The following is a 15,248-nucleotide window of genomic DNA, read 5'->3' as shown; positions in this document are numbered from 1 at the left end:
TAATAATTTATCATCTGTCGTATTATTTTTTTTAATTAATTATATTTTTTATCTATTAAATAAAATAATTCAAATCTTTTTTTAAATTCACATTTATATTCTAACTTTATTTGTCTATTGAACAAATAATTAAAATATATTGGTCAAGATATTGACACAGAAAAAAAAAACTAAATTGATCAATGATTTTTTTTCAACTCACGGCAAAAGAGATGATATAGTCTAAACAAACATAGCGGCAATAAAAAAAATAAATAAGAAAGATTAGTTTAGAAAAAAAAATTTTTATTTATCTATTTCTAATAATCTTTCTTTATCTTTTATCAATTAAATTTTTTATTGTCATTTTTTTAGATTTTGCTCTCTATTGCAACAATAATTGCAAAAAAATTATCGATTAATTTGATTTATTTTTATTAATATTTTCAAAAAAATATAATTATTAATTTTTTAAATGTCTTATATAAAATTTTAGAAAGGTTTAGATTGTTTTATTTAAACGGACCAATAAATTAAACAGGGGTATTTACCATAAAAATAAGGCAGTAGAGATATATATATATATATATATATATATATATTATTCTCTTCATTTTTTTTAAATAAAATTCTTGTAAACTTGAGTTTCATAATAAAAAATCCCATTATAAAAAAATTAAATAAATAAAAAAAATCTAAGGGGTTGCAGAGAGCACATGGATCCAGTGTGAACAAATGATGATTCCTCTCTGTCCCAACCCAATCATATCTTTATCCTCAATCAGAGATCCAATTGGCATGGTTGGTTAACAACGAATAATTAAATAATAATTCACTATTAATTTTTTTTATATAAAATAAAAATTAGGAAAAATGTAAAAGGCCTGACCTGTTCGTAGGCTGTTCTTGCACTTCTCGTCTGGAAATATCCCAACAAACACTACATTGCCAAGCCAACCACCACGAAAACGTGTCAACATCCTATGAGCCACCGTCCACAACAGTTACCAGCTATTCCTCAATGACCCTTTCAAGCTACGCGCACTGGAGTGGACCACTCGCTTTCTTCACAGCTCAGCTTCTGGGTTCCAAACCCACACCCCCTCTATATATGCCTTAGCCACTGTCCATCTTCTCGCACCACTACCTGTTTCTTGCTTACCCTTACCATTCTCTCTCTCTACAGTTCTTCACAACAAACTCATTTCAACTACTCTTCTCATCGTTCACTAGAATGGCTCAGATTAGAAGCTTCAACGCCTTTGTTGTTGCCTCTATGGCTGCCATCTTCCTGGCAGCTACTTGTGTATCTGCACAGACTGCAGCTGCTCCTGCTCCTTCAATGGATAATGGAGCAGGGTTCTCTCTACCAGTGTCCACTGCCATTGTTGCATCTTCTCTTGTTCTATCTTTTGTTGCTCTCTTGAGGCATTGATTTCTATATATTTATGTAATAGGATTGGCTTTTGATGGTCTGGGATTTGGATGATTTCTTGGTTTTGTGAGTGGTTGAGAGTTGCATTGTATTCATTCTTTCATGTTGGTTATACAGAGCTAAAATGAAATAATGGATAAATAATTTATTTGTGTGATTTTTTTTCTTTATTTGATTCTAAATTTCTTATCTAACTTAAATTATAATACAAATGCACAGTTAATGTGTATAGAATACTTTCTTCTTTCATATACATCTAAATTCCAACTAAGGAAGTTGAAGAATAGCAGAATCCTACCTTCTCAAGATGCAGTCCCTCTGGACTCTTGAATATCCAACTCATGTTCAGCTACCATGATACAGGAATCTGCTTCAAGAGATGAGGCTGAGCTCTCATCCTTCGGTGAATTGAGCATCTCTGTTGTGCACTGCACATCAGGCATTATCCCGACCTGATCTATGTCATGAAGTGCAGGTGATAGATACTTAGCAACTGTGACAAATAGAGCTGATCCATCATGCAACTCTGTCACACTCTGCAAAAAAAAAAAAAGTCATATGAATTAATGCATTTATGAGTAGCTATTTGAGCTTTACAAAATCAAATACATAAAGAATGTCATCAGAGAGATAAATTGGAAAGGTTGCTTCAGAATTCCACCACAGACACAAAGGTTGATGTTGGCTGGAATCGATTTTCAGAAAAAATTTTCAACCAAGAATAAGGTCCATGCATCGTACACCTTCTTTATTTGCAAACATTTTGGTTTAGGAGTCTTTGATTATCTTTCCACCAATTGTACTTAGTTATTCTTATACACCAAGTGGAAAATGTTAGATTTATTGAGTACGGGATACTCGTATACCTAACAGAAACATGTCTTCTTTCATTTCCAGTTTCACTTAATAAAGTTCCTTGGTAGATAAAAAGGATCCGAAACTATACCATGTCACTACCACGATGTTAATGACAAACAGTACCTGGATTTTTCCTTTGCCAAAGGTTTTGTGCCCTACAAGGATGGCCCGACCATTGTCGTGCAGTGCTCCAGCTAAAATCTCACTTGCGCTTGCACTTCCCTCATTGATCTGTTTCAAGTAATAAAGATTTGAAGTCATTACATAGAAGACATAATAACAATATAGAAAAACCATTTAAAGTCCATTTGTGGATGCAAGTTTCTAGTTTCCACAAAACTAAAATCTACACCAGAACAAACCGGAGTAAAATTTAGCTCGTGTGGCTGCATAGAAAATTTTCTTGGACTGGTTAAAGAAGATCAAACTTGAAGCCAAACCTAGAACCTTTGATTTAACATAATTGAGTTTATAGTAGTACTGGACAGGTTGATTATATTTTGCCACTTCTACTTTCCTGGGAAAGTTTTTAAAAATTTTCAAATAAGCTAAAATCAAGGTCTATATCTCCATATGTATATGTCTAGCTGTTAGTGCATTTGTGATGGGAAATGCTGAAAAATTTATGCCACGTCGTCTTTGAACTTAATTTCTTAAACGTAGTAGCATTCATAGGATACTAATAATTGTTCAACTGCTTGCAAGTAAAGGAAAATTATCAGTCAATTCTTACAAGAACAACAAGTGGATCATGTGTAACGGCATGCCCATCCACCATACTAATGGGGAGCATATTTCCATCTCTGTCAATGGTGTTCACAAGAGTCTCATCCCCATCCAGCCATATTTGGGCAACATCAAGTCCGGCTTTTACCAGACCCCCCTGTAAGATGAATTGGAGGAAAAATGAGAATTAATCTAAAAACCGAAGCATTGAACATTTTGAGTTTCTGTTTCAATAAACATGAGAGCAAAAAACATACTGGGTTGTTCCGTAAATCAAGAATGTATGAATGTACGCCTTGCGTTTCCATTTCATGCACTGCATTTGCCATATCAGCAGCAGCACTCTGTTAAATTGGAATAGAAAGAAAATTTCATGTTTAGAACCGAGAATTGCTAGAAATTAAAAATCGGGACCACAGAAAATTAATAATATCCATTAAATTAATAAGCGAATTATCGCAGTTCTGTTACCAGTACCTGAGAGAAAGTTGACAGCTTCACATAACCAGTCTTTGTTTGACGGCCATCTGGTGTTCTATGTGGGATAATGGAGCTGGCTATTGGGGATAGCTTAATGTACTCACGAGGCAATTTGACCTTCAAGCAGATGGCAGATGTTTGTATATCAGTCCTCAGAAATATATTTAAGGATGATGTAAATGAAAGAGTGAAGCATTCAAATGACTAACTAATTAGTGTTGCTAACTTGAAATTAATTTTAATTAACAGTTTTCTTCCCCATAGATCTCCATTATGTTGCCAAGGGAAGTCTTGGCAGTATGATATATTCAAGAATAGCTGAAACTTTTTATCCTAGAATATACATGCTGCTGTCAAATTTCTTTTTGTCGTAGTGTTGAGAGACTGATTTTTGTATGCTAACTTCTGATATAAACTCTATTCCCCTGTTTTGGCTGATGGTGAGCTCCTACAAAAGCCTAATAAGAGAGGAGGAAAAAAGAAAAGGATTTCTTCATCCTTAGTAATTATGTATTTGTTCTGATATAACTAGGTTAGAGCACCCACAAAATATTATCCAAAACTATGGCTATTTACTGAGAAACCCATGCAGAAATTGGCTCTGAGTTTGAGCTGGGATGATAAATTTTGAGCTATTATGTTGTTATTATACCTAACAAATTTTCTCTCCCTCGCGTGCAATTCCAAACTGGCATCTCTAATTTGATACTAATATGGTCTTCACATATGTGAATTCTATGAAATTTTTGGGCAACTATATGTTGCCAAGACTATCTAATTAAAAGCCAGAAGCATGCACGTGTGATTTTTCTATCTTAAATTATTGACATATTTTGCTTAACAAAAACAGAAGTTATAGTATGGGAACTCAATGCCAACTAAACAAGTTGCATATGAATTTATGGATTTAAAATCATGCATGTTATGGTAGATAAACATAATCTAACTTAAAATCATTGCTTTAACTTTTATTTAAAACAAAATTGCGTTATTTTTCTCCTTGAAGTTTGAAATTTTAAAAATATAGAATTTGATGCTTCTCAAATAACTCCAAATCAAATAGCTTCAATCATACTTCTTCTAGAACATACATAAATTCAAATTTTGACTATAGATTATATATTTATACTTGACAAATCAGATATATCACTAACAAGCTTAAGGGAAATGTACAAAAAAGTAATATGTGATTTCATTGGTTTTTCATTTTAGAGTTTGTAGTTCAATTAAAACATACATAAACTCAAATTTTGACTATGGATCATATCTTTAATTCTTTATACTTGACAAATCAGATGTATCACTAATAAGTTTAAGGGAAATGTACAAAAAAGTAATATGTGATTTCATTAGTTTTTCATTTTAGAGTTTGTAGTTCAATTGTGTTGAAGTAATATCTCGTGGTATCGTACTATTAGCAAACAACAATAAATTTTTAGATGCCATCAAGAAATGCTAACATAGAAATCATGCCAGGAGATACTATTTTCACATAAATTGAACTATAGGGTTGAAAATGCAGGGAAACACATAATGCACTTTTCCTAACAATCTCCGTAGAGTAAATTTTCATATGACATAGATTTATTTTCATAATTAACTTGCATCAACATATACATATATATAATGTACCATATATAACCATTGTGTTAGAATTGATGAGATTCTAAGTTACAATTAAGGGAGAATATTATGAAAAGTTGAATTTATTTAATATAGGATTTATATTCCTAAATCGATAAAATAATTATGTCTATATATTTCTATGTTTGTGAGATTTGATATATTCCTATTATAGTTGGAGAATTGCTTCATTTATAGTATCATACTATATATATTTTGGATCTTCCATTATAAATAGGGAACCCTAAATAGAGAATCCTTTGTATTTGTGAGATAATTCAATTCAACAAAGATATAGTCTTTTGAGGTTTTATATCCGTAGATATAGGCTCTCGTAGCTGAACCACGTAAATTTTCTTGTGTCATTTTCTTCTCTCTTTTATTATTCTAAATTTAACACAGTGCAACATATGTAATGAAATCTATTAAGTGCTCTTTGGATGGCTTTAGCATCAAGGAGCAGAATTATTTTTTTTTTCCCACCTTTAGATATTACTATGTAACATTGTTGTAACAGTTTGGCACTTTTGGATGATAAGATAAAAATCCTAATCCTTTAGTAGTATTAATTCCTCAATTCCAATTTTGCATAAATTGCAATATATAAAGACTTTGTATATTGCCATAACCTTTTATGTTCCAAGAAATACCAAACTGCATTGATGCATTGTCTACAATTAAATATAAAATCAAATGCAAATAATTTACTAAATGCAATGCATTCAAATTGAACATATGGTTTGAGAATTGCTCATGGGTTTGTTACAGTGGATAATTTGCATGCGTGGTGCTTCTTTTTTCTTTCTTTCTCTTTCTTGTTCAAATGAACACCACAATTTTCACCATGTAGAACTAATAAATAGGAACAGGATAAAGAACTTCACATATAAGCACACACACACAAAGCTTTAAGGCACTCCAACAAACTGGTCTCATTACACTATTAGTATCTACATAAACGATAACAGATGTCACTGCATGGTATACAAAACAATAAAAGGTTTAATACCTCTTTGATACTAGAATCACTTGTTGAATCTTGCACCTGGAGAAAAGAAAACTAAATCAATTATCTTAATCGGTTTGCAATTATTACACATATCAGATTTTTGCTAAAAAAAGTACCAAAGCAATAAAAGAAAATCATCATTATAAATAAAAGAACTCATACAAAGGGAAAATGACAAAAAAAATCATTAAGTCACTCCTTTTGCATGTTCACAAACATTCAACATAATCAACTTCAACTCTCTTTGCAAGAAATATTTTATTGAAAGAAAATATCATAGTATTTATTCTTATAAACAGCTAGAGATAAAACTTTCATTTATTAGCAAAACATTGTATAGAACGTTCATAGCTGAGATGAAACCAGATTACTGGGATAAAGTCCTATAAATAAATTTCACAAAGCATAATTACTCAGTCTTATTAGCCACATGTGACAATTATCCAGGTGCTCCATATGTAGGATACAGTAAAACTTATCAAACTGGTCCGTAAATTTGAAAGTCTAGAAAGGACCACAGTTTTTTGAACTAGCATATGTCAGCTCCTTTTTTATGCATTTTTATAGATAATAACTAATTCAAATACGTTGTCAACACAAATGTACCAATGTCATACTGTTAAAATAAACGCATAAGTTCCATAATAATATGAGAGCATAAACTATAAAATGGAATTGCTGATATAAAATGCTTAGAACGTTTCAGCAGTTATCCTTTATGATAATCATTTGGCAGAAAATACTTGCTCATTTGAAATTACTAAGATAGATAATGATGATTACGCTGTGGACTTTTACTGTAACAGATGTTCCAACACGCCCTCTCAGCTTCCGTGCTGCAGCTTCACTGTCCAGACCATCAAGCCTCTCCCCTATTATTGCATGAAAAAGAGTTTAAAGTTAAAAATACTTAGACTGTTGAATTTGTGGAATGTCAAATGTGAAAAATAAGATGGTAACCCCTAAGATGCCTTTTGTAAGTAACATCCTGGCTCTAGAAACAAATTGATTTCCTTTGTTTATTAGGTGAAACTGAAAAAGAGAAAGGCTGATCATAGATTGCATGATCAATCAATGCGGAGGCAAGAGTTTTCCAACGTGTTCAATTGTTGATGCCTTAGCATTTTAAACAACTAAACTACATGCCTGAGTTGGTACTCCATAAATTCTCTGATAAGACCAACAGCGGAACCCCTAATATGCAATTAACTCAATTATGGACTTCCTTGAACTCTTTGATATCTAATATAAAGCAGAAATAACATGCAATACATTTTTTTAGTAAAGACATAAATTAGCCCAATAAAATGCCGGCCTCTATGGGTATTAGAAATCACTGAAGCCCTTAGTGACCTGGCTTTGCATCATTCCCACTTCTTTTCTGATAATAGATAAGACATTCAGAATGCCCTTTTTGGGAATAAATCTTTCAAATCAGAGACCTCAAGCCACCTGAATTTGCTAGCAATGTACTGAAACTCATCAAACATCTCTTGGCATGATTTGATAATGTAACTATTTCAAAATTGGAAGCACAGTTTCACATGCACTTTTACTGATAAGGCATGAGGACATTGTATCTTTAGCACCGACAAAAAGGAAACGTAAAAAGACTAGCGATAGACATGCAAATTTAATTATCTAAGATCAAAAGCAATGTTAATCTCATTGATCAAAAAATTTATTAACCCTTTGGTGGGTGCTTTCAGCATAAGACTGGTAATTATGGTGTGTAGTGACAAAGCTGATATTGCGATGTACAATGTCAAAATTTAGCCTAATTTAAATTGCTAAGCAGTTAACAGGACCACATTGTCAGTATCAGCAAAGTTTAAATGTATGATTGTAAAAATACCATTGATCTCAATCAATTCATCTCCTCCATGTATGCCAGCACGAGCAGCTGGGCTACCCTCTACGCAAGACAAAACAACCTACAATACCAACTTCTGGTAAGCGAGAAGTATTGTAAAATAAAATAAAATAAAATACATGGAAAAATATAACATGGAGGAATAAAATAAGCAACACCTTGCCCAATGATCAATATAAATCAATTACAATAATCTTTAAGATATTTTCTCTTAGAGCAGAGAAAAATAAATCCCAAAAAATATTTCAAGAGAAAAAAGAAAAAGTAATGGTGAATGCTTGAGATCTTCTATCAGGAAGACTTGGTTATCATGTCATCAAAAAACAAAAAAGCCATATGTATCAAGACCTAATGCATTGCAAACTTGACTAAACCTTGGGTTTCAAAAAGAAGTATTAGATTACTGTATTTAACAGCATAAAATGGTTTTTCACAAACAAAGAATGTAGATCTGTTGTAGGAATAGGAGTATAATAATACTTTCATGAAGAACAAACCATGAAACTATGGCAATGTGCATAATTGTAAGTCATTGTAATACTGTATTAGACTATTAGCACATTTTATAGTACCAGGAGTTTTTGTGTCTCTAGCAGAGTAAAGACACTTTTTAACAGGGAACTTAGCAGTTGATATGAGATGAATGAAACATGAGAACTTTTCACAGCAGAATGTCAAGGCATATTAAATATCCTATGAATAAGCAACTCAATATCTCAACTCCACAAGTAATTACTAGACATAAAAATGAATAAATGGTTAAAACGTCTCTCATGAATATCACTGACCAACTGGCCGGATTTTGGTTCAACATTTATAAAAATTCCAACTCCTTGCAAATTTCCATCACTTCCAATTCGAAAACTCTGGTACTCCTGTAATTTAGAAACCAAACCATGTCAATAGGATTATAGATGTATCATTTCAATATAATTTTTTTTTGGAATAAAAAAGAAGCCATTAGAGCATTAAAAAATAATGGGAAAACTAAGAATAGGAAATGAGATAATTTTTGACACGAGTAGACTACTGTTTTTCAACCAGAATAGTATGGAACTGCCAGATTAAATCAACATAAACTTGACATGCGCTGAAAGAATTAAACAATAATAATAATAATAAGGGTAATTTACAATAAAATCCCCTAGTTTTGGCAAAAATCAGAACTTTTGAAGCTTGCTTTTTTTAATGAGAAACAATTTAATCCATGAGATTTCATTATGTTAACAAAATAATCCTTTTGTTAAATTAACCATTAACCATGCATCGAAGAAGTCAATCCCAATCAAAGGGAAGACTTATTACAAATATTAGAACTACAAGGACCAAAATGTTACAAAAGTGAAATATGATGGACTAAACTGTTACAATTTAACAATGAAATTTAAAAAAAGAAATATTTTTATTAACAAAATGAACCTCTGATATTGATTATTTCTTATAAAAAAATGGTGATTCAATTATAGTTTTTACAAAACCTACTAAATTAAATTACTCTTTAATAATAATAATAATAATTACTGCAACTCGCCTTTGGACTTATAATCCGAGTAAAGGGATCCCCAAGAGTGGAAAGCATCGCACTGATTTTAGTATATGCAGCATCTGCTGAATTCAAAGGAAACATTTCTACCATCGTTTGCTGCAACTTCAAATCCCAATCTGCAAAATAAAAGAATAATAAAAACAACATCTTTAAAGTTCATTAAAAAAATCCGATTAATTGACAAATAAATATTTAGTCTGAGAACAAGATTAACCACTAGGACAATCACAGTAACTCCTTTACCCTTCAAATATAATCAATATAGAATTTGCAAAGGAACTCCAAACTAATTAATTATACCTTGATGGTTAAATGTTGGATCTACAAATGTTTCTCTAATCAAACCCCAAGCCTCAACAAGCGTTCTTTGAACTGTATTCACCTAACAAGAAAAACATATGTACTCAGTAATTCACCTTAAAAAAATCATCCAATTGGAATCAAACATTTTTATTAAAAAAAAAAAACACTAAATTATCGCAGTGGACAATATAAGATAGACCAACAATCTAAAATAAAATAAAATAATTTAACATAAATGAGGAGGTGTCACCTCCCGAGCTCGGGAAACAGGAAAAGCAACCGTTACAGACTCAGCAAACGCGGGAGAGTCGCAACAAAGCGAGGCTAGAGCTGCAGCGCCGGCAGCAAAACCAATAAAACCTCTTCCGACTGATCTGAAGAAATCTGGAGCATTGGATTGGGGTCCAGGCTTCGTCTGCTTAATGGTGTGAAGAGAGGAAGCACAGTAAAAGCTCCATTTTCTGGAAACATGAGGCCTAATTGAGGTGGAAATCCGACGGGAAGAAAATAGAGGTAGTAAAGCAGGTTTTGGAAGCGCCGATGAGATGGGAGAGAGATCGAAATTTGAGCGCAGAGGCAGAGGCTCCATTATTTCTTGGTGGCAATCGGAAATTGGGAAGCAAATTAAAGAGGAGCGAATCAGATGAATTAGCGGCCAAATTTTTAAAAGTTTATTTTATTTTTTGACATTCTAGAAATTGTTAACCGTTATTTGGTGCTGGGATTCTGGTAGGGTCCACGAGAATCTAATTACTTGTGGTAATGGGATCTGTTGCGTTGCGTATTTGAGAATCTGAGTGGGAAATAGTAACAAGACTCATTGTTGGCGGCACGACGTCCGCAAGTGAACAAAATAAGAAAATAATCTTCTTCCTTTTCATTACAAAAACGCCCAGTTCACACATTTTTATTTATTTTCATTAATAAATAAACTCTTTTTTAAAAAAAAACATTAATAAATAAACTCTTTAATTAGAGATTAATTGAGAAAAATTACCCTATGTCCACAAAAATTTATAATGTAAAATTATCTAGGTTTAAATGAAATTTGTTTAATTTAATTTCTTATTTAAAGGCCACAACCATTCAAGAGTAACTATTCACTTAATTCAGTTTAAAATCAAATTAAATTAAATAAATTAAAAATTAAAATTTTAGTATTTATAAAAATCAAATCGATTTTAAATAAAAATTGAATTAAATTGAATCAATTTAATTTGATTTAATTTCATTTAATTCAGTTAAAAATCAAACTAAATTGAATAAATTAAAAATTAAAATTTTAATATTTATAAAAATCAAATCGATTTTAAATAGAAATTGAATCAAATTGAATCGATTTAATTTAGTCAAATTGATCTATTAGTCTTTTTAATAATTTTTTATATTTTATTTTTATATTTTTAATTTTAATTATAATTTAATTTATTTATATTATAAAAAATAATATATTATTATTAATAATTAATTTGATTTGATTTTTTTAATTTTTTATTAAAATCGAATTAAATTAAAATAACTGAAAATTTTAAATTAAAAGTAAAATTAAATTAAAATAAATAAAAAATTAAATTAAATTTCTAAATTAATTTAATTTGATTAATTTTTTCAATTTAAATTAAATATTTTTCACGGTTGAAAAATAATCTCAATTTATTTAATTTATATGGATCATGATTTTTATAATTATTTTATCTGGTTGAAGTCTATAAAAATAGCATTTAATTGAGTTTAAAATGAATTTAAATTTTATAAAAAATACAGTCACATATTTAATTTGATGATAAATGCATCTGATTAAATATGAAAATTCTCAAATTCTACTCTCTCAATTCCTAATTTCTCATTTTTAAAAAAAACACACTAAATAATTTTTATTTTTTTGACCATTAACTTATATATAAAATTTAATTTATTATTTTTTTAGATCCATGGTGAACTCGGTCCTCCTAAAAATTTCTAAACCAAAATAATATTAAGGGTGGACTCTATATTATGGGCTTTTATTAGTCTATGAACTCTGCTCAAATCATTTTACAAGCAATTTAAAACTACGAAGGAACTTCCCAACTGTGGGTGAGAAATTGAATGGTGAGAAATTGAATTCTGCGTTTCGTTTCTTGGATTTCATCTCATGAGGCTTTCAATTTAAAGTATTTTTAAAAAAACTAATTCATAGAAAATATATTTCCTGATTTAAAGAGAAATTAAATTATGTTTAAGAAAAATAATTTGTTTTTTTTTCAACAAATCATGTTTTAAAATTTAAAATTTTATTTATATTATTTAAGTAATTAAATTTAACATAAAATACTTACTTAAATATAGAATTAGAATGGAGGAATTATTTTGTTAAATAAATAAGACTTTTAAATTAAACATAAAAATAGATTTAGACAAAAAAAATGATGAAATCAATTTTTATACACTAAATTATTTTTTATCATTCTCCATATTTTAAAATTTTTATTAAGACTTTTATATATAAATTTATTAATAAATTTTATTTTTTAAATTAAAATTAAATAATAGAAAATAAATTATGAAGAATATTTTCAAATTTTATATCTATAAAATAATTGCTTAATTTAAAATTTGTAAATTAAATTTTTAAAAAAAATATTTATATCTACACCCCACGTGTGAAGGCTCTTGGGCCTAAGAGCCCAAGAGTAGATTCTATATGTACATGGGCACTTTGAAAATCATCAACGGTCATATTTGGATGTATAGAATTTATATTTCAAATATTGAATTGAAAATTTAAAATTTAAAATTTGTAACTTTTTTTTTTCTCTTTTATAAATGGAAATTAGGGATTGAAAGAGTAGAACATGAGATATCTCAAATTTATTCAGATACATTTATTACTATGTTAAGCCTGTGAGTATCAAATTTTTTTTTTTTAAATTATGATTTGAGCATAGAATATGAAATCTCTTAAATTTATTCCAATATATTTATCACCAAACTAAAATTGTGAGTGTGTGAATGCCAACTTTAAAATTCTTTTATTTGGCTAAATATAAAAAATTTAAAATTTAAAATTTATTGTAAAATAATAAGCTAAAAGTAATATTGCTGATATAAATTTTATAATAATAACATATATTTTTATATAAATTTATAATAACACGATCTTACGTGCATTAAAAATAAATATTTTTAAAAGTAATTGCTAGCATTAATCCAACTCTAGTAGATGAAACCCTAATCACCAAAAAGAGAAGAGCTTTTAATATTTTCTTTAATTGGATTACCAATTTTAGTAATGATTTTTTTTTTGTAATAAGACACTTATGGAGTAAGATGTCATCCCACATTCCATGTGCTAGCTATCAAAATTATACTGAAATCTAGGATTGAATGATTTTGACAACAAGAAAGAAACTCACAATGAATTTTTTTTTTCAATAAAAAAAACCCTACATCACTAATTGATTGCTCATATAAGGCAAGAGATGCATCAAATTCTGGACCTTGAATTTATGAAAGCAGAACGTCATTTACATCCCAAATTAAATTTGAAAATAACATTCTAAATGCACAAAATATTTAATTTAATAGTTATTATTAAATTTTACGTCGATTTAAAATAAAAATAATTTTTTTAGTTATTTTTTTATTTAATTTATAAATAAATTAGATCTGATCTAAATTTAATACGATATCGGTAATTTATTTTTCGTATGTTATTATTTCAGTAAAAATAGTGAAACATTTGAACTAAAATTGTGGTTTTTATTCAGCCATATTTTCCACACATAATAAAGATGAGATTTTGATTGGATTTCCCAAAGTTACTTAGAAAAGGGTATAGGCAAAAGAGGGATATAAAGACAGACACCTTAACTTGAAAGCTAGAAAAAGAAGCAAGAGATTGAGAAGTTCTTATGTGGGTCATAAACAGTTGTGAAAAGACAATATTGACCTTGTTTTATTGCTGCTTTATTGCAAATTTCATGTCTTGTACAAGCCCTTTTTAGGGTATGAATTATTGGGAAGAGAGACTGCGTGGTAGATAAAAAATATCACAAGTTTAAATTGATTGGATCGTACACAAAAAGAAAGTTTCTTGAAAACACTCAAGCATAACAATCAAGAGAGAAATGATGATAGGCAGAGATATATCCTTAATGGGTAAGAAATGGTATGAATAAGGTTAATTTATTGGTACGTTCTTCAGATTTGTTAAATTCTATAAAGTATTTTTTTATTAAATTTTTAATAATAAATTAAATTTTAAATTTAATTTTTATTTAATAAAATAACTTTTTTAAATATATTTATTTTATAATGATTGCATTTAAGTAAATTTGTAAAATTTTAAATTTTATTTTTTTGATCTTTAATTTTTATTATAAAAAAATATATATTTAAAATATATTGACGAAAGGTTAAATATATTTAAATGATCAAAATATCACTTTAAATGACTATTTTTTTAAGAAAAAAATAATTTTTATTTATTATTTTAATAATAAAAAGTAAAAGGTTACTATTTTAATTTTGGAGATCAGTGAATTTATGAATTTTATTTATTATTTTTTATTCATTATCAGAGTAAATAATTTTATTTTTTAAAATATAAAAATTAACTTTTATTTTTTTATTAAATATAAAAATTAAATTTTAATTTTTATACCTACAGAACATAAAAATTAATTTTTAAGAAAAATTAAAATTATTAATTTTAATTTTTAATTTTTATGCTTACAAAATATTGATTTTTGTATTTTAAAAATTAAAATTATTTATTATGATAATTTTAATTTAATAATTATATTTTATAAAATTTAAAAATTAAATAGTTAAATTTAATAAAATTTAATGATGGGAGTAGAATTTGAGATTTCTCATAATAGTTATATTTTAAATAGTTTTTTTTAATGAGAGTTATAAAGAAATTAAAAATTAGAACACTTGCAGATTTAGTTTGGTGCTAAGTGTATTTGATTAAATCTGAGAGGTTTTAGGTTCTATTCTCCCTATTTTCAATTTCTATTTTTTAAAAAATAAATTAAAAATTAGAGAATGGAGGAGTATAACTTAATATCTCTCAAATTTACTCTGATTCATTTACTATTAGACTAGATTTTTTAGTGCATTCAGAAGTAAGTTTAATAGTTTTTTTTTTAGTTTATTAATTAAAATATTTGTGATTTTTTAAAAAATAATATATTATTTGAAATTATAGTATAATTATTATAAATATAATTATTTATAATTTACTATTAAATTATTTAAAAAAATAAGTCAATTAATACTATGACTATATGAAGAATAACTTTAGTATGTTAAATAATAAATATATCCTTAATATAAAATAATAATATTAAATAATAAATATTAAGTATAAATTTTTTTAATAAAAAATTATAAATACTCTTTTGACATAAATAATATTAAATGATAA

General features: G+C 28.2%; 1 protein-coding gene across 1 annotated transcript; it reads right to left on the bottom strand.

The window, feature by feature from the left end:
• Nucleotides 1–1,154: 1,154 nt before the first annotated feature.
• On the bottom strand, nucleotides 1,155–10,500 carry LOC110622197 (carboxyl-terminal-processing peptidase 3, chloroplastic). The gene is made up of 12 exons (XM_021766621.2): nucleotides 10,083–10,500; nucleotides 9,830–9,911; nucleotides 9,515–9,645; nucleotides 8,772–8,858; nucleotides 7,966–8,044; nucleotides 6,894–6,982; nucleotides 6,111–6,146; nucleotides 3,476–3,595; nucleotides 3,256–3,342; nucleotides 3,006–3,155; nucleotides 2,396–2,503; nucleotides 1,155–1,950 (listed from the first exon to the last, which is right to left on the bottom strand). The coding sequence occupies exons 1-12, from the start codon at nucleotides 10,419–10,421 to the stop codon at nucleotides 1,717–1,719; spliced, it is 1,542 nt and encodes a 513-aa protein (XP_021622313.1). The 5' UTR covers nucleotides 10,422–10,500; the 3' UTR covers nucleotides 1,155–1,716.
• Nucleotides 10,501–15,248: the final 4,748 nt, after the last annotated feature.

This window comes from Manihot esculenta, chromosome 9 (genome assembly GCF_001659605.2).
Source record: "Manihot esculenta cultivar AM560-2 chromosome 9, M.esculenta_v8, whole genome shotgun sequence".
Classification (NCBI taxonomy): domain Eukaryota; kingdom Viridiplantae; phylum Streptophyta; class Magnoliopsida; order Malpighiales; family Euphorbiaceae; genus Manihot; species Manihot esculenta.
This window is presented reverse-complemented; position numbering and strand designations above follow the sequence as displayed.